Source organism: Lepidochelys olivacea (genome assembly GCF_965140295.1).
Source record: "Lepidochelys olivacea isolate rLepOli2 genome assembly, chromosome: 9".
NCBI lineage: Eukaryota > Metazoa > Chordata > Testudines > Cheloniidae > Lepidochelys > Lepidochelys olivacea.
This window is the reverse complement of record NC_140419.1, coordinates 102,480,800-102,503,153: the sequence shown is the minus strand read 5'-3', so window position 1 is coordinate 102,503,153 and position 22,354 is coordinate 102,480,800. Positions and strand designations below refer to the sequence as shown.

Sequence of the window (22,354 nt, the reverse complement as noted above, 5' to 3'; positions counted from 1 at the left end):
TTCCAACACCTTAAGTTTGCCTCTGACTGGCCCTCTGAACAGGGGTGGATTTCACCCAGAACAAATTATTTGCTCAGTTCTATATCCCCTAGCACCACATCACAGTATTCCTTTCCCTCCTTGGTTAGCATGCCGCTGACTCTGTTGTCTACATGATGCTGATTGAGGGCCAGATTCCGTCCTGGGGTCAGCAATATTGTTAGCCCTGTACCGTGATCAGTGGAACTGGAGTCAGAGGGCCATGTTCCCTGGAGGGCTGTTATGGAGGGGCCATCAGGAAAGCATGTGTGTGAGGAGCTAGGCTGGAAGCAAGGCAGCCACACGCACAGAGCAGTACACAGGGTTTAATAAAAAGTCTCCCTTATTCAGCTTAACTTGCATCCAGCTTCACTTTTCGCTAATGCAACCCCCGAGGGTGGAGGGCAGTGGGGATGCCATTCCTCTGGTCAGCGGTTGCTGGTTCCACCCCCCGAGCAGTGATTACAACACACAAGCACTGCGGTGCAAGAATGCCCCTGCCACTCCCTTCTCACCCTCACCTGCCCCAAATGCGCGCTACAGGGGGAAACCTGCATTCCCCAGAGGGGAATGTCTACACTGCAGCTGAGAGTGTGTCTGGCCACTGGCAGTGGCTCAGGCTCGCCACCCAAGCTTAGACCCAGAGGTCAGGCGGGCTTGGACTTGGGTGCCACAATGTCCACACTAGTGTTTTTAGCATGCTAGCTTGCATAGAGCTAGTGCAAGTCTGTCTACCCAAGCTGGGGGGCTCTCTCCGAGCTGCCGCCTAAACATACCTATAGGCCCCATAGCATGGCGATTCCATAAGAACCGCCAGACTGGGTCAGACCAAAGGTCCATCCAGCCCAGTATCCTGTCTGCTGACAGTGGCCAATGCCAGGTGCCCCAGAGGGAGTGAACAGAACAGGTCATCATCAAGGGATCCATCCCGTCGCCCATTCCCAGCTTCTGGCAAACAGAGGCTATGCACGCCATCCTTGCCCGTCCTCACTAATAGCCATCCCCTCATTAACGTCGCTCCCTAAATCAATCCCTCCCTCTAAGCAGCTGTTGCTCTCCTCTGTGGCCTTGTCTTCACGTAGGGTGCTGACATGGCGGTGACACTGGCAGACTTCAGGGACGACGGGAGCGGTGTGGTTAATCCCCCGTCGCCCCGAGAGGCGGAAGCTCTGGAGGGAAACAGCTCTCCCCGCAGCACAGTGCTGTCCACACGGGGGGTGTAACTACGTCGCGCCCGGGGGCGGATTTTTCACACCACTGGGAGACGTCGTTATACAGATAAAAGTCTGGTCTGAGCTCATTTCAGTCTGTTAGTATCTTTCAGACACCACTCTCCAGGTGCAATCACACAACAGGCATGCAGGGAGGGACTACTCCATCTCCTGTCCCATGATGTAATGTATCTGCATATTCAAACCAAACATTTGCTGGCATGCTGAATTGCGATCTTATGTCTGATATGCTGTTTATTTTCACTCCTCAGTTTCTTTCCGCAGTACAGTTTCCCAGGAGACAGGCCTCCTGGGTTATTGGTTCTGCCACTGACTTGCTGTACAAGTGCAGGCATAGCTCACTGTGCTTCAGCTTCCCCATATGTAAGATGGGGATTCGCCGTTCCTGACAAGTCGTAAACCAAGGTCAGATGTTTTTCTAAAAGCTTTGCTCTAGGAATTCGTTTGGGGCAGCTCCATGGCTTGTGCTATAGAGGAGGTCAGACTGGGTGATCGCAGTGTCCCTTCTGGCCTTGGAATCTATGAAAATGCAGATAGCGATATTTACTTATGAAACAAGCATGTTGTAAGGCTTAGTCAACTGTTCCCCGTGGTCCACCCTGCGCAGCAGTCAAGGTGGAGGGGAAAAGGTAGTGGTACTTGCCCAAGGTCCTCCCACAAATGAAGCCCTGCCTCTCTGAGGAGCTCACGCGAGAGTGTGTAATTTTTCAGAATACGCTCCTCCCTCTCTTGCATGTTTTGATCAGCAGTGACATAGCTAACGATGGTGACATTTAAATTATAATCACAGTGAGATAAACGGGACAGCACAGTCCTTCTAGAGCCATTGCAGGCTGTCTGCACACTCTGGCAGGAGTGCACACTTAGTCAGTTACACGTGACTCACAACTGCAAGGTTTTCTCCGCAGCTACCAGAGCTGGAGGCTCAGTTTTGTAAAACAGATGTTCAGATTTAGGAGCAGATGCAGCCTCTTAAAAAAAGACAAGTACCAGCTCCCCAAGCGACAATAAGCCAGCCCATTTCAACCTCAGATCCTGATCGGCAGCACTTTGCTGCTCTTCCCGGCCTTGGTCTCTTCTGAGCAAGGGAGCGAAACTGTAAATTCTTATCCCAAATTGTGTAGTCATTTTTTGATGTGGGCAATTATCTAGATTGAAAAGATCAGCCTAATTTCAGAGTAGTCAGGTAACGATGCTTTCTACTGGGGGCTTGGCTACCTCTAAAACGCTGCAGGGACGCAGCCGAGCGGCTGCAGAGCACCAGAGAAGATACTACCTATGCGGACAGCAGGGGTTCTCCTGTCGGCGTAGGTCATCTACCTCCTCGAGAGGGGGTAGTTGGATTGATGGGAGAATTCTCCTGTCAATCTCGCGCTGTCCACACCGGGAGTTAGGTCGGTTTTAACGGCATGGCCACGGGGGTGGATTTTTCACACCCTGGAGTGACACAGTTATTTTCGTAGCAGAGCAGGCCCAAGTCTGGAAGTCTGAATCCAGTGAAGCGTGTGGCCAGGCTGAATTTTTCTGTTTTGAGGCCAAAACTAGGATATTTAGAATGGCCACTAACCAGACACCTGCATGTCTCCGTAACTGGAGATGTGGTGAATGCCAGCACAGGAAAGCACTCACTGAGGAAATTAACATGCTATAAATACCGGTCCTTTTAGTATCACATAGGGCAACTTTGCAGCATTTTTACACAAAGCACAGGGAGTGGCTTTCTGGCAATGATGCCATGTACAGAGTCTAACCCGTGATCAGAAACAGCTTGCCTCTAACCCTGTTTCCAAACAGAATGTGAGCTGCTGTCTCCCTTCATTCCTTGTACCACACTGGGGGTTCTTAAACCAATCTCTAGGGCAGCCATGAACAGCCATGCCATGCCCTCGAGATCTGCCCTTCCTTATAATGCTGCTGAGAAGGGATACGATTTTCCAGGTGCAGGGTTTTTGCTTGTTTGGTTTGGTTTTTAAAATAATATTCTATTGTTTTATAAATTCCTGTGACCTTGAAAACATGCATTTGACCTGGGAGGGGAGAATCAAGAACCAGCACACTGCATACACATGCCTGGATGCTGAAGGATGCCTTATCCCCAATCCGTCTATTGTGGAAGAGGTAGGTTTGTGGCCTGGGCCATCCAGAATTTGCCATCTTAAACAGAGGGGTACAAAGATTGAAGGATTCAGAAAAGGGCCTTTAGGCACCCCAAGTGATCCTTCTCTGAACTGAGACCAGGAGGGGGGAATCCCTGGGACAAGATTATTTACAGTAACCCCAGAGTTGAGGAGGGGGCATATTGGGAGCTAGCAAGGGGACCCTTATGGTGTTAGCCTGCAGATGGCAGGGGGTCCCATAGACAACAGGTTGTCTGGTCTCTTCACCTGTTCTTTGACACTAGACTTCCTGCTGTGTTACCAAACCCTAGTGACTCATTTTCAGTCATGTCCATTTTTATGCTGCATGTTTTGCACACCAGGGTTGGCACTGTACACAGCGCAGATAAATAATACATGCTAGCCCTCTTTCACTGCTCCAGCAAGGGCCCGCTGTGCTCATTCAGCGTAGAGTGTCACAGGGCATTCATTACGGGCCAGTGTGTTTGCTCTTCCCTAGCTGGGACAACAGGAGAGTGTTTGAATCGCAGTCCTACTCCTCTTGTTATAAGTTTGAGACAAGTCACAGAGGCTGAGCTGCTGGGTGTACTCCTGGGGTTCGGCTACACAGCAAAGAAAAACCCGCAGCAAGCCTGCACCAGCTGATGCGGGCTCGGGCTGTTTCAGTGCTGTGTAGACTTCTGGGCTTGGGCTCAAGCCTGAGCTCCGGGAGCCTCCCACCTCGCAGGGTCGCCTGAGCCTGGACGTCTACACAGCAATGAAACAGCCCCGCAGGCCAAGGTGGCTGGCATGGACCAGCCCCGGGTTTTCCTTTGCTGTGTAGACAGACCCTTGGCTGACTATTACGAGTTTGTGATTGTGACATGAAGGTGAGCATGGAATGGCTGTAGGAGTGTGGTAACTAGGGCTAGACACCATGATGGCTGTAGTGACCTGCAGCAAGGTTTGCCAGTAGACTCTCAGTAGGCAAAACGTGAGGGTATTACCCACTGGTACTAATGTGTCTGGCTAGCCAGGCTCACAACACAAGTTCAAAGAGGCCGTGACAAAGTCAGCAGTGCCCACGTGGCATACAGTGGTCTGCTATGTCTGCTCCTGGGTGACCATCTTCAGAGTTAGGAGTTCTCCAGCGTTTGCTAGTATAGACCAGACCTTAAGAAAGAGATGGTCTTGTAGCCACCTCTGCTCCAGTCACTCTCCAGTCGCGTCCTTGCGGCTACTACACGGCAGTTGGTTACATGGAATCGTACCACTGGGAAAGTATTTCAGGCATTTGTAGCTGTCTTTTAGTGTAAACAAGGAGCAGCAGCTAGCAGCATGTGACCCACCAGCTCTCTGCAGGGCGCCAGACAAGCGCTCCATGGGCCTTAGTCTGGGGCTGGCAACCACCAGAAGAAAATCGCAACGCTTTGGAGTTGCTTTCCATGCTGATCTCTTGGAATGGCCATCAAAGGTATTGCATCATCTGAAAGCAAAGGGAGGTTTCCTCGCTCAGTCCCTGGGGGCACCTCTGACACACTCAGCACTGTCTACAAGGTAGATATGCTTTTTATAACCCACACTCTGTGTTGGGTAAAAGCCCCCGCTATGTGCAAAATCTATTATGCTAATGCACAAAAAAAAATAAAAAATAAAAAAAAAATCAACCCCCTGGAAGGGGAGTTCTAACCCTACAGGGTGTCTTAGCACAGACAGGAGAGTCAGCTACTCACACTGGCTACAGTACACGTTGAAGGATACTTCTGTTTGGAGACAGTTCTTCTAAAGGGGACTTGGGTTACAGTGGAAGGACATTGCTGTCTGTGTGGCGTTTGTCCCCAGTGGCTCTCTCTGAAAGGACTACGGCCAGGCTGGAGGGTGGGAAATGCCTGTGAGGACATCTGGAAGCCATGGATGGAGAATGTACAGAAAGTGGATTCGGATTCACAGGTAGGTATTTATTTGCTTACAGAACTGGCCCACGATGGGGATTATCCTCTGAGGGATTCTTTCATTTAGGTGCTCAGATTGTACAGTGATAAGCATGGGATAAACCCTTACACAGAACAGAATTTAACTTACTCGGGAATTGTAGCTGGAGTGCTGGGTGTTGTTGGATTAAATTCTGTGGTGGATGCACAGAGATCCCTGCCCCAAAATGCTGCCAGTCGAAGGCGAGAAGACAAAATGCACTAGGTCTCTAAACCCAGGGCCTCTCCTAGATTTACAGACAGACAGTAGAATCCACAGAATAACTCCCCAGCCACAGCCACTTGTGGCCCTTGGTTTTGGTGTCTGTAGCCCTGAGTGCAGCTGGTTCTCTGGACATAGTTATGGGTGCCTGAATCAGACCCCCAGGATCAGCCTCAGGAGATGACTGGGATAATTGGCCAGCTGTCTCCATAGTGATTAGTGTGCTCTAATAATCTAATCAAACCCACCAGAACAGGGCAGTAGGGACAGACCTCAAATCACAGACAGGAAAAACAGGGCTCCCAGCCAAGGAGCTGGGAATGGGGGAGGAGGACAGAGACAGTAAGCTACCAAGATGGAGAAAGAGGGGGTAGAAGGAAACAAGTAAAGGAAGAAAAAAAGTGAGGGGCTATCTTGAGCCTCTAAGGCCCAGCTTGTGTTTTAGGAGAACTGGGGCTCAGCCACAGGGAGGGTGGAGCCAGCCCTGAGGGTCTCTGTGGAGTTGGGGGGGCTAAGGGCCCCTGGAGGAGCCCAGTATTGGTTGCGATGTTAGTCTCACAGGTCCCTGTGATCCCTGCGTGCAAAGTTGTATGCAGGGCCATGGAGGGAGGGAGAACTGCCTGCACCCTCTGCCTTCATTGCCCATCTGCACGGGGCCAGGCACAGCTGAGCCAGGGGCTGGGGCTGGGGCTGGTGTGGGAGGAAGAACAAGATGATGGTGGCTAAAGTGGAAAGAGAGAACACGAAGTGGCAAGAGGGAGCGTCTCACCTGCCACCCTGGTGAGTTCCAGGCGACAGGCAGAGGAGACAAACCGGGCTTTTAATCCCAGACGGCCTGTTCAGGGCAAAGCCCGTTCTGCCCCCGCCCCCGCCTGCCCCAGGGGTCCTGTTCCCTTCTAGGAAAGTTTCCTCTTTCAGACTTACTGGTAAAATGGCATCAGCAAACGGGACCCAGATGGCCCCAGGTCCCAACCAGGCAAGACAGGCTCTTTCTGCGGTGCTGGGAGGAGCCTGGCTCACCTTGAGGTAGGATATGATCAGGAAGACTAGAAAGGGGGCACAAAGCCAGCCATTCAGACAGTGAGCTCAGCAGGGAAGGGACTGGCTCGGATTCTGGGTCTGCAGAGCTGCTCTCGATCAGCAGCACATGGTCTGATTTAAACCCTGCTCTCTGCTCAGAGTGGGTTGTAGGGAACCTGTCACCTCAGCCAGCAGCGTCCCAGACTGCAGACACGCGTTAGGTGATGCCCCTACATCAGGACTCTGCATCAACGCATACTGGTGCCAGCTGGGGCTAAGAGCAAGGCCTAGGCACCACCCGTAGCTGACCCTGCCAGATCTTGGCAGCTAAGCAGGGTCAGACACGGGAGCTAGCCATGCAGCCAGCAAGGAGAGAGAGGAGACTCACCCAAGTCCCCGCCAGATGCCAGGCGGGAGAGATGGTGTTGGAGGTAGCCCTGGGCTGAGATTTAAGACAAAGGTAAGTGGATGCATCAAGTAACGCAGTTTCCCTCTCTCCGACTCAGCCCTGACCCACCCCCCAGCATGGTGCTGGCATGCACTGGGCTGCGTGCGGAACTGGCGTTTGTGTCAGATCTAAAATGCTTTACTACAGAGGTGCTGCCTGTGGACTACTGGCCCAGTGTGCAATACTCTGTCCTGATTTAGGGGACCAAGCAAAGCCCAGCACAAGGCATCTGCAGAGCTGCCCCCTGTGTTAAAGAGGAGGGTGGCTGCCATTTGCGGCCTCCTAAGACAACTAGGTGCAGGTGGCAGACGCCTGGCACACTGTCAATGCGTCTCTCCGCAGGGTGAAGTTTGACTGCCCCAGGTCTATGCAGCCAGCACTGCAGGAGCCCCGTAGTCATCTCTCTGCCCTGTGCAGGGACATTGCTAAGTGTTCTGGCAAAACCCTTCCGCTGAACGGCGGGGGCAGGGCTGAAGTGGGTCAGTGAGGAAGTGGTCTCATGGGTCACCAGGTTAAACCCCCTGTCCAGTAAGATTCACCTTTCTGGTTCCCCACCACCAAGTATATTCCCTTCCCCAGAATCTGCCCTCAGGAGCTCATTCCCCACTCTTCCACCACCCCCAGACTCTCTTCCTGGCCCTGCCTTCCTGCTGCTAACACCTGCTGCACAGTCTCCACGGAGAGGACTTCCTTGATTTCCTCCTGCAGGCTGGTGCATTGGCCAATCACTCTGATCCGAGCTTTGCTTTCAGGTAATAGCTCCCCTAGTGATACCGAGAAAGGCCACAATGGGGTGGATGGACAGAAGCAGCACTAAAGTGACCTTCCCTCAGCAAAGGAGCTGGGAACAGCTGGTGTGAGGAGTGCACAGAGGAGCAGCTCTACAGAGGCCAGCTTCCCCCCACGATAATAGCCATGGCAGGATGAAGTGGTATCCCCTGGGCCCAGGTGCGTGGGGGATACCAGGGAGTGGTATCCCCAGGGCCCAGACAGGTAGCGTCAACATGTTAATTCTACAGAAAAAAAAATGAAAATCCAAGCAGGAGACTTACAGAGATCCCTGGTTCCAAGGAGTCCGTGTTCACGATAATGGGAGCAGGGTTAGCCTGTTAGAGAGACGGAGACAAAACCCAGAGTATCACACAGCTGAACTATGGGTCCCAGTGCTCCCAGCCACCCTCTCCAAGATTTGCCCACACAACCACATGGTACTTAACAGAAGATCAAGACATGAAAATAAGGCAGTGTTCTCTGGCACTCTCCCTCCACCACCTTATGTCTCTGTTTGGGCCCGGTCTGACTGGAGGGGGCCTGGCAAGATTCTCACAGGCTTTCCAGGTGCCGCATCCAGCCCAGTAGCGTTCCTGCCCTTGGGGAGCCCAGGTGCCGTGGCACGGGAAGGGAAGGAAACAGGCCCCACCCCTAACCTCTAGCCCAACTCCAGAACAGGCTGTTCCTGAATCCCCAACTAGTGGGAGCCTGGCAGCTGGGGAGAGGGAGAAACGTACTTTTGGCTGATGTGGCTAGGCACCAGTGGACTAAGCTTGGGGTAGGAGCTGGGAACAGCCAAGTTCCAGTCCCCATTCTACAGCAGATGCAGCCTGTGACCTTCCCCTCATCAGAGCATGGGGCGGGAGGGGGCTGTGAGAATTAACTCAGTAATGCATGCATAGCGCGCAGGAGCACACAGCCTGGCCAACATGCTCGGGGGGCGGCAACTGCAGAAACTCTAGCAGCAACATTCATTTCACAAATTGCAGTCCTGCCTGTTAAGGGCGTGTGGGCCTCTAATCCGGACCCACAGGTTCCCGTGCAGCCCTCACGCCCAGGCATCACTGGGCAGCTCACCCACAACTACTGGAAGTGAGGGGCTAGCAGAACTCTGGCCCTCCCAGAGGCCCCAGCCACAAGGATCCTGACTGGCCCCACCATACCACGTTATATACAACATATATCTGCGGCTACTCTCCACTTCCACGTTAGTCAGAAGGAGGCACAGGAAGTTGTGTGAGCAACGGAGAGACTTTCTGACCAGCCACTGCACTGCACCTGACACTTGTTTGAGCCTTGGATTCGGATTCTGGCTCTGACCCCTGCCTTGGCCTCTGGCTCTGACCATTAGGCCTGACCACTCCTGCTCCGATCCCTGGGCCAGCCTGTCCATGTCCCAGTCCTGACACTGCCTCCCTGGGTTTTCAGCTTCCTTTGAGCAGCCGACCAGCAGCTGAACTACCAATAATCAGCTGACCACTCTGTCCCAGCACCTGGAAGATGAACACCTTCGAGGGCCCTAGGATGGGCCATGGCATTTAAAGATTTGGAGACAATGGAGAGGAGTTTCCATTTCCTCAAACCACTTGAGCAGCCCATAACTCCTCCAGGGCACCAGGTTTACATCCCCCAAACCACCCCCAGCCCCGGCACTCGACAGCTATCCTCCCAAAGCACCACGCGGCCTCTCCCCCAGACAGCCCAGGAATGTCTCTCCTCCCCTCAGACCCAGCTGGTTCCCCCCTCCCCACAGTCTGGGCTGTTCCCGGTTAGTGTCGCTGATCTGTGACCTTGTGGCTGATACTTGGTGCCTTTCCAGGCTTTAGGGATCCTCTCTTCCCTAGAGAAAGCTTCTCCAATCGCTGCAGCTCCCCTCGCTGGGTCTCCTCTGCGTCTGGCACGGTGTTTGACGGAGGATATTCTATACGTGTGCTGGAGAAAGGAGGCGGAGCAGTCCCGAGAGCTCCTGAGGCCAGGTGAGAGGGAGGGTGATGATGAGAGGTAGCCACAGGTGCAGGAGTGTCTGTGTATCAATGACCTGGAGCATGGGCAGGTAGGGAAGCACATTTCCTGACACAAAGTCAGGCTGGGACGGCAATGACATTCAGAATGAGAATGGGGGCCGGGAAGGGACTGGTCCAGCCCCCAAGGATGGGAGGGGAATACAGACATCACCCAATGGCAGAAGGTAAGAGAGAGCCGGGAGATGAGCACTGGAGAGGTGGGGAAGAGCACGTGATAAAGTCGCAACGGCTTGGGTGGTTAGAGAGTGAGATCTGTACGGAGAGATTCAAACGTTCCATCAGGCGCTTTCCATCCCCTCGAGACACATCAGGCATGAGCTTTTCATCCCTTTTCTCTGCCGTGTGTATCAGGGAATCACCATCTTCCAGCCTTTGCTTGGCCTTGGAGTCTGGAATGAGCGCAGGTGACAGAGAGTGAAAACGGGACAAATCACACGACACAGCTACTGAGGTCTCCGCTGTAGGTCCACTCATGGGACCTGCTGCCCCGGCGCTGATTTTATGTTCAGCCCTGCCAGAGAGCTGTCCAGCAGGAGACCCTCCCGAAGGACAGCAGCAGCACCTGGCTGACGCCCAGCCTGTGAAAAGGAATTCTCCTCCTGCCCTTCCCACCCAGGCAGAACCTGCTACTGCTCTGGGCTCTTCCTCCCCGCAAACTGGTCTAGAGACATGCAAGAACGGAGAGCGGCAGGAGGCACCAAGCGTATCCTGGCCACTGCAGCTCTGGGAATACACAGGAACACCTAATAAACAATGAGCACGGCTTCACCTGGGCCAAAACCATTATGCCCATTAATTGGCTGATGACATTGAAATCCTTCCCATAGCTGAGCTCAATTATATAGAGACGGACCATGCTCTATCACATGGGGGATCAAAGGTTGGCTCCTCAACTCACTGTTTCTCTCCACAGTGAGGGCTGATGTGGAGACAGCATGCTCCCCTACCCCTGAAATGATGCATCACTTGAATGGCCATTGCCGGCCATAACTATCAACCACAGGATTTTGTCCTTTGAAGCATCTGGCTAGATGGTCTCATTTGGTGAGGCAGTTCCTATGTTCTAGCCAGAAGCAGCGCCGATGTGTTCCCAAGAGAGCTGCATTCAGCCCTCCACCATCAGAAAGAAGCGGGCTTGATGAGGATTGCAAGGCAGTGAAGGGGAACATCTCACAAGATCACTCACCCTCCAAACACAAGACAGATATTGTACAGAAGTATGGAGTTTAGAAAGTTCCTCCACACATTTGTGCCCCACCTAGGCCCCCTCCCTTCCTGACACTCACCTCAAGCACAGAAGAACAAAGCTACTGTACCAGATTCCCCTCCCTCTGTCTCTTCCAACACAGCTCCTAGGTAACCTCCTCCTCCTCACTCCCCACAAACAGTGCTCTCAAGGATGCGCCTCCTTCCTCTCCACTTCCAAGCAGGTTCAGTAAGAACAGATGTTATCTTCCACCATAATTAATAAAAGTATTCAAAATAATGAATGGCCTAGAGAAGGATGATTGGGAGCCCATTTTCATATCATCTATGGAAGTGGTTTTCAACTGATTTATCACTGTGGGCCAGGTGGCAGGCCCAACCCTGGACCCCCACCATGTGGGACCAGCCAGTGACCCTGACCCTGGACTGTGGGAGGCTGGGCAACAGCCCCAGACCACACAGGTCCGGCTGGCAACCCCGATCCCAGACCCCATAGGGCAGCTGGCAGCCCCAAACCATGCAGGGCTGGGTGGCACCTCCAGACCCCAGACTTCTGCTGGGGGGGGGGGGGAAGGGAGCTGGGCAGCAGCCCCGGACCCCTGCTGCACCAGGCAGCCAGGAACCCGGACCCCACCACGTGGCCCGGCGGCTGTTAGCACACAGCTGGGCTACTAATTGGGCTGCATGTGGCCCATGGGCCGCAGGTTGAGAACCGCTGATCTATAGTCTCCCTTTCTCATAAGGGACAGGCAAGTGCAAAGTACTGTATTTAGAAAGGAAAAATCAAATACACAGGTATCAAATGGGGAATAACTGGCTAGGCAGCCCCCAGCTAGCCCTGATATATCTGCAGCTAATGCCAGGCCGGGAGGGCAAGAAAAGGAGAGAGCTGGGCTCAGTTCAGGGCTGACTGGCACAGGGGATGGATCTAGCCACCTCTCTAAGTGAGGGGAAGGATCACTAACCTGCCCCCCCAGGCAGCCACCAAGGAGGAAGCCCTGTCCCCCCAGCTGTAGGAAAACTCTGGAGGAGACCTAGGAGCCTCCAGCTCTGAGTGCAACTGAGAGGGTGAAGCCCAGTGACATTGTGGAACTTGGCCTCACCACTGACTGAGCCTGGGACCATGATGAGGTGCCACTCCAGACCCATGGGAAGCAGCCTACAGGAACAGGCCATCCAACTAAGAGGACTAGAGGGGCTATGCCCCAAACCAAACAGACTGGTAGGAAGTAGTCCAGGGCAGCGAATTTAGACTCCCTGCTGAGAGGGCTAACAAACTTAGGAACCAGGGCGAGGACCCAGTGGAGAGGGAGGCCCCGGGTCTCCCTACCTCCCCACCAGCCTTAGAAACAAGCCCCACAACCAAGTAGGGAGTTGGGAGCCATGCACGCTAAGCACTAGGTTGTCCATCCCTCCAGGCTGGCTGTTAGAGCCGTACTGCAGAAAAGTATCTGGGGGGTTTACAGCAGATCAAAGTGAAAACGAGTCAACAATGTTATTCTGTTGCAGAAAAGGCAAATGAAATTATGGGATGTATTAACAGAAGTCTCATATGTAAAAGATGGGAGGTAATTGTTCCACTCTACGCAGCACCAGCGAGGCCGCAGCTGGAGTACTCTGGCCAGTTTTGGGCAACGTAGGTTAAGAAAGAAGGGGACAAGCTGGAGTGAGTCCACAAAAGAGCCACAAAAATGATAAAATGTTTAGCAGCCCTGACCTGTGAGGAAAAGTTGAAATAATTCAACATGTATATTCTAAAGAGAAGAGAAGACTGCGGGGCAGGACATGATGATAGGAGTCTTCAAATATGTTAAGGGTTTTTACAAGGAGGGCAGCGATCAACTGGTCTCCATGTCCACTGCGGGTAGGACAAGAAGTAATCAGCTGAGTTTGCAGCAAGGGAGATTTAGGTTTGCATTAGGAAAAACTTTCTAACTTTAAGAATAGTTAAGTTATCTAGGCAGGTTGTGGAATCCCCGTTGCTGGAATTTTTAAGAAATGGGTAGGCAAGAACTTGTCAGGGATGGTCTAGGTATACTTAATCCTGCTTCGACGCAGGGGGTTGGACTAGATGGCTTCTTGAGGTCCCTTCCATCCCTACATTTCTGTGGCTCTATAACAGAACAAGAGGACACTCAATGACATTTGAAAAGTGGCAAAGACAAGGAAATATTTTCTACACAGTGCACAATCAATCATATGGAACTCATTGCCACAAGGTAGCACTGAGGCCAAGAGTTCAGCAGAATTCCAAAAATGTTGCACGTTTGTATGGATAAAAAAAAAAAAAAAAAAAAGAGTTCTGGAAGGGATATAAACCCTTCTACTTTAGGTCATCAGAAAGCCTCTAAGTAGTGGAGAGTAGGAGAAAATTCAAATTTAAGAGCTCGATGCAAAAATTATTGGATGAGTTTCTCTGGCCTGTGTTATGCAGGAGGTCAGGCTAGATGATCCTACTAGACCTTTCCGGTGTTAAAACCTATTAATCTATAAAGCTTGCCCTGGTGACAGATTATCCCATTACTACTTACTGCTGGGTTTCTGGTACCTATCTCTGAAACCTCTGGTCCCAGCCACTGGTAGAGGACCACGAGTGTGATCCAGCTTGCCAATTTTGATTTTTTCATGTCTGACCTGTTTGAATTTCTGAATTTTTAACTCTCCCAGTTCCCCCACCTACAGTGCAAGGAATCAACAAGCTGGGGGTTCCGGTCTTACCCAGAAAGATTCTGATGGCAGAATGAAGCAGGAGATGGTTAATTTGATTAATTCACTGATGCATTCTCATCTCTCCTGCTGCCATAACTACAGGCTACAAAAGGATAGACTTTGATGAGGGCTAATTCTCCTTTAGATCAGGCAAACACAACCGCTTTCAAATGCTCCTGCTGAACTCCACCCACACATAAAGCAGTGTCACACTTAAGGTGCAACGTCTTGGGAACTAGGAGGCTTAGAAGCAAGAGCTGTGTCCCCACCTCAAAGCTCCCCTTTCTGGCACTATGGAGTGCTCATATCGGACCCTGATAAGTTGTGAGGTAGCATATCTTAAACCCAACACTGGGCTAGGTCTGAATATTGCATGCCCGTGGTCCCAGACCAGTACAATTTTGGGAGAAAATTCCAAATTTCTCAGTAAAAAGAAAACACTTTTATAGCTGGTGGTTAAAAAACAATGGTGGCTGTTTGAAATTGCTCAGAGGTTTGAAATGCTAGAGGCCATCTCGGAGATGGACTGGTGGCAGAGTGCAGAGGAACAGGTTAAAGGTAAATGCAATTTATCACATGGCACCCTGAAGTATTGTATGGCGATTACCACCACATCTGGTGCTTTGTGATCCTTCTGCAGGACAGGTGCTATCGGTGGTAAAGTCACAGAAGCTTTTAATACCAGCCAATGTCCCCTGGGATGCCCCATCACAGTCCCTTTGCTCCATTACTAATCCCACAAATCATGGCCTCCCTGAGCCTTGCTACACATTGTCTAGCCTGCTCACTGCGTTTCTGCTCTCCATGCAATGAGCATCCGTCCCAGTCATTCCACGCGATTGCTTTTTATATTTGAAAATACTGCTGGGAGCGCAATTTCCCACATGGGATCCAGGAGAACAGTAACGTAAGTGGCTGCTTAAAACAAAGCCACATCCTGGCAAAAGGAATTCAGACCAGGAAATCCCTGTTTGTCTCCTGTTGGGAGCGACTCCAGGAAGTGGAGTATTATGGGAGAGGTGTTTAGATAGGAGTCACTAGTGACTTTGCACTTGCAGGGATCCCTACGTTTGTATCTTGCCCATGTTTTTCGGAAAGTCTGACAAGTCCAAGAGAGGGTTTATAGATGAACTGATTGTCTTCCGCCTTCACAGACACTGGGCCCTCAAGAAGCAGCAGGAGGGGCAGGAATGTCATTGTTTGCTAGGCAGCAAGAAGATGCTGGTGAATTGACTTTTTCCTTGTCTGTGTGGAGTTTTAAGTAATTTCGGCCTTAGGGTGAATGGCATGGTCCCATGAAGAGAGGAGAGGGAAAGAGAGCAGTGCACTTAGATCACATTCAATGGGGCTGTCAGAACTCTTCCATCGAAAACACCCAATCACATTATTATTGTTTACTGAGCCCTGCCATCATGCTTGGGGCGGTACAAATGGAAGTGGCAGCCCTGGCCCTACAAAGCTCACCATCTTGGGCAGGCGCAAACCAAGCAGTGTAGACACATGGCTGAACACCCACAAATCCCACTGACATCCACGGGCGCTGAAGGTGCTCAGCACCCTTGAATATCAGGCCAAGAGCCTGTGTCCATTGCCAGTCTGAGTTTGAGGTGCTGCAGGAGTCTCACAGGGCTCACTGTGGGGCTTCATGGGAAATGGGAGGTAAGGAGGAAGGGAGAGGTCGCCTGACGTGAGAAGAGTCTGTCCCAAGCTAAAGGAAAGCCGGCACAAAGCCAATGTGGGCGAAGGCGGCAGAGGGAGAGGCTAGCAGAGGGGCTTGGACAGAGCAAAGGAAATGAGCAGGGATACCGACAGGGTGGAGTTGTGCAGGGTCTGGGCGGTGGGATGAAACCCATGCAGATCACATTCAAGGAAGGATTCAGGGGGGTGTGGATGTGGCCGGAGTGAAGGTGAGGAAAACGAGGCCTGGCGGGGAGCACGGGGAGGCCGGAAATTACAGCAGTCAAGGCGAGAAGGAGCCAAGGCAGGAACAAGCTTCGGGCAGTAGGGATGCAGAGGGAAGGCCAGACTTCCCTGGCACCGGAGCTCCAGCAGGAGTAGGCTGCCAGCAGCCCCGGCAGCCTGTGGTGCAGGGTGGGAAAGATCTCCACACTGTGCCGAGGCATCTGCAGTCCAGAGCGCCCAACACTGGCACTGACGGGAGCTAGCACCAGACCCAGCCCTCACGTAACAATGGAGGAAGCAGCCAGTGACTGCCCAACGCTCTGGACGGGTCTGGCGCCCTACCGATCTCCCTGGGATGCTGGTTAGGGCCCAGTTGCTGCTGGGATGAACTAAAGCAAGAACTTCTGCCGGCAGGGGAGACTGCAGGTTTGAGTGGAACAGGTGGGAAAATTTGTGTTCCTCCTTCTAATAGCTCTCAACTAATCCTCACAGTAACCTACCCCAGGCCATACAGACCTGCCAGGCTGCCCTTTATTATTAGGTGTGAAGTCAGGAACCTGACCTTACAGGATAGAAATTATCACGTTTATTGACATTGTGGTTGTGCCTATTGGCCCCAGTCAGCACTAGGGGGGCTACACACAGAAGAGTTTCCAGGATAATCCCATGTCTTTTCCAGCTTTTTCCTTGGCTGGTTTTTACCATGCATTTCCTTTGGAGTCCTCACCACTCATTCCTACATTGGCAAGCTGATCGCCATTCGTCCCCATGGAGGCAAGCCCCTCCATGCCGATTCTGGACCCTTGTGAGACGCAACGCTTCTTTAGTTCTTCATCCTTCTCAAAATGTCTGTCAAACGCTGCTGTTGCTCTCTTCACACCAACAAGTTGTGAGGTACAACAGCACAGCTGGTTAGGAGCTCGTGGCAGCCAGACCCAAGGAGGGCAGGGGACTGAGTACACAGAGACCTGTTTGCCTTCCAAAATGCAGCCCAAGATCATGCCGGCTGGCCAGGTATAATAAGGGGCAGGAGTTTGTCCATTTCAGTTATATTGCAAGGAGGTGGCTGCTCCCTTTGGCACAAAGGCCTAGTACAAGTCACACTCTTTGGAAGTTTACACTACTCCTCCTCCTCTGCTCCTGTGCTGTTGTGGTCAGTTCCTGAGCCAACATTCAGGATATGTAAAAACAGGCTTTTCCAAAGCCCTAGGCCCATAGAAGTGCTCCAGTGACAAGAAAATGGGAATCTGGGTTATTTTTAAAAATAACCCAATGACCTTTCCCTTCCAGTGTGGTTTGATGGCTGCAGTCTCTCAGACAGGCTCTTTAACAGACTCGCATGCCCTGTCGCTCAGGCACAGAGTGACATACGCACACACTGACCGAGGGCCACATCTGTAGCTTTGGGCTAGTGCATGAGAAACAAGAAGTTAAATGAAAATAGGCGAGTCGTTTTGGTAGTTTCTGCATCTCCCTCCGTTTGAATGAACCACACACAGAGGGCAAGGCCAATCAGACTTTTCAATGTCTTTACTTTGTAATCTTCTCAGGGTTACTAGTAACAGACAAGTAAATGGTTTTTCAAATAGCCGATGAAGCTGTGTGTCCTTTCAAAGGATGATGCCTGGAATCTCAGAGTGGGGAGAGAAAGGCTCAGTGACAATCCCATCCACAGTGAGGAATGGGCCACAAGCAATCCCTCTGGCGCCCACTGCCACAGGACAAGCTTCTACACAAATGTACAAATTTTTTAAAAACTGCCAGCTTGAAAGGCCCTAGATTGTCAGACACTGACTGGGAAATGGACAGGCAACTGCACTGGCGTGCAGTGCCACAGGGGTGCACAGAAAGCAGATTCATGGAAACCCTGTTCTGTTGGCAGGTCACCTCCACAGAAGCACAGTGTCCTGCCATAGGTGGGGAAGTGTCTCATGATTTAAATTCATTAATTTCCCAGGAGTCTCTGGAAAACAGCATAGCAAGCTGGCTTACCATTAGCAGGATTCACCCTAGTCTGGACTGAGTTCTCATCTGTTTCTCTCCAGCCTCTGCTGAAGCTTTTCATGGAGAATTCTTTTCCCACCACCCAATCTGCTTGCTGTGCTATGAACAAGTTCTGTAGGATGCCAAGAAGCATTCACTCTTATCATGCCTGAGATGAAGACATTCCTCCATGGTGAGCTGAGTGAGAGCCAGGAAGGTGCAACTTGCAGATCAGAAGGCAGAACAATCCTTCCAGCTCCTTCCTTTGGAGTGTAGATGTGTGCGCAGTTATTTTGGGAGTATATCTGAACTTTTGGGGCAGAGCTAACTCAGGTCCCGCTTCTCTTTACACTAGAGATACATTTACCTGGATCTGATCTAAGACTTGGCACCACTGGGAGGGCTTGTCTGGATCCATTAGTCCCCTTTCTAGGGGAAGTGCATTAGATAGGGGGTGATGCTGCTACCTTCAGAGCAGAGGCCTGGAGTTTGAATGCGGACGGTGCTACAGGATGCCTGTGTATAATGAAGCCCATGATGGTATAATGCTCAGTGTTCTAATTCAGTTTGCATTGATGTTCTCTCTGGGTCTCTGAATGTCACTCTACATATCAGAAGATATTCTGGTCTCTTCCTCCTGCACGGGGCTCTGTTTGAAGGGATTCCAAGCTGTCCTGGCTCAGCCTTTATGGAGCACTCCAAAGGCTGGTCACCGTGCCTTACTGTCAAAGGTCTGGCAGGATTCTCACCCGCCATGTCCAATGTGACAGAGCAGATTTCCTTCCTCTTTCTAATCCCGGGAGATTGCAGAAGAAAAGGAGAAATCTGTATTTCTCCAGTGGGGTAGAAAGGAACTCCTATCATATGCCTTTAGACTGCCCAGTGCTCACATCTGTCAGTCTAACCTTTGGGAGAATGCAGATTTATATACCATTTCTAAGCATTTGTCTGGCTGGTGACCTAGAAAAGCTGCTTTTATAAGTCTTCCATGAAGAGATGATGTATAGTTCCTCTTTCATGCTGAGATAGGCTCCCTACAGTCCCAGCTCACATTCTTGCCATTCACCGGGCTTCTTGTAAGTCTGCACTGCACTCTTGCTTCGGCACACTTTCTGCTCTTTCCACTCTCCACTCTGGTTGGGACCAGGCCATTTCTGGCAGCTCTCTGGAGCTGCCTTTTATTACCTGCATTGTCTCTTTATAGGACAGCTGGAGAGGACAGAGCAACTGTCTGCATTTGTCTGAGGTGTGCAAACTCCAAAGAGAGAGAGGGAGAGTTTAGGGAGCCCACGGAGCTGAACTAGGAGGAATGGCATGAAACTGAGCAAAGGAAAATCTAAGCTGAACATTGGGACATTTTCCAAGCAGTGAGTGGGCAATAAGGCTGTAGGACAGTCCTGCAGCAAAGTGTGGGAAGCCCCATCTCATGACTGGGCTCAACCAAAACTCCATTTGTTTTGTTTTTCCCCCCCTTGGGTTTGACAAAAAGTGATCCCAGGCCGAGGCCATTTAAAACACTTCCCGAAGATAAAGGGGTGACGCCTGCAGTGGTAAAGAAATGCCACCAGCTTGACTGCAAAACCACACACAACCCACCCCAACCCCAGTGAGTCGAAAGAGGAGCCAGCAGCCAAGCCCTATACCCATGGCGAGGCTGGAAATTGTAGGAGAAGCCATGGAAGGGAGGAGAAGAGATAGGCCATGAAGTTCCAACACAGGGTCTGGTCTTTGCAAACCCCGCTTGCTGCTGAGCAGCACTCCAGCTGCTCTCTGTAGGTGACCACAGGCGGAGCGCTGTTGCTGGACTGGGAGCACAGCCACCCACCCGCTTAGGGTGTGCCTACATGGCAGTCGGTGATCTGACTAAAAGCTAGCACACATATTCCTATGCCAGCTGCAATCCAGCTAGTGCCATGAAACCTCACGGGGAAGACACAGTGGTGCAGACATCAACCTGCGCTGCCCAGCCTGCCTGGAAACTTACTTACAGGCCTAGCCCATGCCAGAGCCCACACCGCTAGACATACCCTTACTCAACCGGAGACTGTCTCCCTCTTCACCGTCCCTTGATACCTTCCCCGTGACACTGGACATGGACACCAAACTCACTGGAGCAAGGACTGCTTTTTGGTCTGTGTCTGTACAGTGCCTGTCACCATGGGGCTCCTAGGTCTTGCCGCAATACACACAACAACAGACACATCCAACCGCCCCAGCTTTCCTAATGGACAGCTTTCATGCCAGGAGTCTGAGATCTCACAACCTAGCAAACTCTGCACTATGGTCAGCCACTCTGAATCTGAACCGTAAGCCGGAGACACCTTTGCACTTAGGCTGCATACGCTCTGCTGCATAAATCATTGTGGACCTAGTTTTAAACATCCCCAGGTGTGTGCAAAACAGTGAAACATACAGGGCTTAAAACATCCCCAGTTGCAAGGATTCTTGGCTGGGATGCTGAGATATGCAGGGTTTAACATTCACTAGCAGTGACACAGAACTCCATGCTTTTCCATGTTCACTCTGGGGGCTTTTAGGGACCAGAAGAGACTCTTACCCAGCAGAATAGGGCAGACAGGAAGCTTTCCCAGGCAAAAGCAATCAGCTTCTGAAGCCTATAAGTTTTCATTTAAAAACAATTAAGGCAATTAGGTTTGAACATGAAAGTTAGGCGCGTTGCTCCATATTCAAGCCTCTAAACCCAATTTTTATAGGTACTATGTACTCCCAGATCTCGTGTCCTGACAGTTACCCCCTAAAATTGACTCTTTTCCCATAACAAGAACATTTAGTGCTACCTGAACCCTTGTGTGAGAGTGTTTCTCCCTTAAAAACAGACAGATACAGAAAGAAAGGGAATATGGGAGGTTGTTTAAAGGACGATTTGCCTGATCTTTGGAGTTTCAAATATTTTTTTTTTTTTCTGTTTTGCTTTGTGTTGTGTATTGAATAGTTACTGAACATTAAGAAGCATTTCTTGGGTGCTGTAAAAGCAAACCACCTCCTTGGTAACAGAACCTCAAATCCAAATGATTGTTCACAGAAGGGTAAAACAAAGAAGTAACAAAAAGGGGAACTTTATGCTGATAGCATCTGAATAGCCCTGTTTAATCCTCACTTGAGGCAGCCTTGGCATTTTTCACCCTCACACACTCCTCGAGATAGTAGGTGTCAAGTAAACTTTTTGATGTTTTAACTTTACATTTCAGATTGAGATGCTTGGGTTTGTTAACTGTTGTATTAAGGTTTTTTTACCCCTTAAATTACTGGTCTGTATTTATAACCATAGCACCAACTTCCCATCTATTTTTCTTAACCGTGGGTTTATACATAACAATCATTTGATTTTACACAGCACTTTCCACCTATGGCTCTCAGATCACTGTACAGTGAAGGTATGACCCCTGTAGTACAGATGGGGAAGCTGAGACACAAGGAAATGATGTGACTTGCACAAGACCACCTACCAGGTCACTGCAGAACTTGGAATAGAATCCAGGTTTCCTTCCTCCTAGTCCAATGCCTTATCCACTCAAACACACTGACTCCCTGCAAATCACTGCTTCCCTGAGGTGTGGCTAAACACATGTCCATATATTATCACACACGCCGTATATTTTACAAAAAAACCCACTTTCAGAGTCAAGGGTCTATTTTACTACACTTTTGGATGCTTCTCCTTTGCCATGTGGGAGCCATGATGGCCCTGGCCTATCTATGTGGCCCTCTGGGTGGTTCCTGTCTGCAGTGATTTGAGCAGCTTTTCTCTTTCTTGCTTGGTTGCCCTGGATTTAGCTGCCTGCCTGTTACAAGGGCTCTGTGCTGTATCAGTGTGCAGCTTCTGTAAGCCAAGTTGGGCAACCCTCCGAGCTTGTCAATCACATGTGCCAGCCAGCCAGCCACCCACCCGTGTCTGGGAATCAGACCTTCCTCAGTCGGCAGGCTTTGTACCTTGGAATCCAGCTTGGATTTACACTCTTGAAAAAGACTTACACATGTGGGTTGATTTACTCTTTCTACAACTCTATGACAGGACTTGGCTCAATATTTCCAATGGTGGTATACCCATCTGTCTCATGTGTCACATGTCAAAGGGCCAGTGGTTCTGTAGCAGGAGACTTGCTTTTGAATGGAGTTATCACTGAGGGCTGTAGGCACACGGAGAGGGAAAGGAACAGGCTTTTCAGGGAGCAGCAGCAGGATTTGGACACAGACTGCATGTGGAGGACATGGGAGAGGGAGGAGCTGCAGAGGGTTACTAGGGTATGGGCATGAGTGACAGGGAGGAGGAACTGTCCAAGGGGAAGTGGCGAAGGTCTGGGAAGGAAGATGAGCAGTTCAGTTTCTGGCCATGTTCAGCTAGTGGATGGCAAGACAGCCAGGAAGCACTGTTAAGACACACGCTCACATGTACAGTTGGATGGAAGGAGACGAGGCGAGAGCAGCTATGTGGATTCACACAGCAGCAGCGAAGAGGTGATAAATGAATGTAGGTGAACAGAAGAAATCATTCAGAGAGAGGTTGTCAAGTAAGAGAAAGGAAGGCCCTGGGCAGCAGCCCCAGGACTCCTACAACTGAGGGGTGAGGCTAACCCAGCGAAAGACCCATTGGGAATGGTCAGAGAGGTGACAGGAAAAAAAGGGAGAGGACAGCAATGGGGAGAGGAGGGGAACATACATCGGAATAGAATCCATGCATCCTCTTTTGCACTGTACCCAGCCCCTGAAACAGGAAGGGGAGAGGAGAGGCTA

General features: G+C 51.0%; 1 protein-coding gene across 5 annotated transcripts in view; it reads right to left on the bottom strand.

Moving 5' to 3' along the window:
• DLG3 (discs large MAGUK scaffold protein 3) overlaps positions 1–22,354 on the bottom strand; it is a 178,517-nt gene that overhangs the window by 92,649 nt on the left and 63,514 nt on the right. For all 5 annotated transcript variants that reach the window (XM_084640164.1, XM_084640165.1, XM_084640163.1 and 2 more), the window contains one exon: positions 8,060–8,113. In XM_084640164.1, coding sequence (XP_084496290.1) covers positions 8,060–8,113 — 54 coding nt within the window. The remainder of the gene's footprint in view (positions 1–8,059; positions 8,114–22,354) is intronic.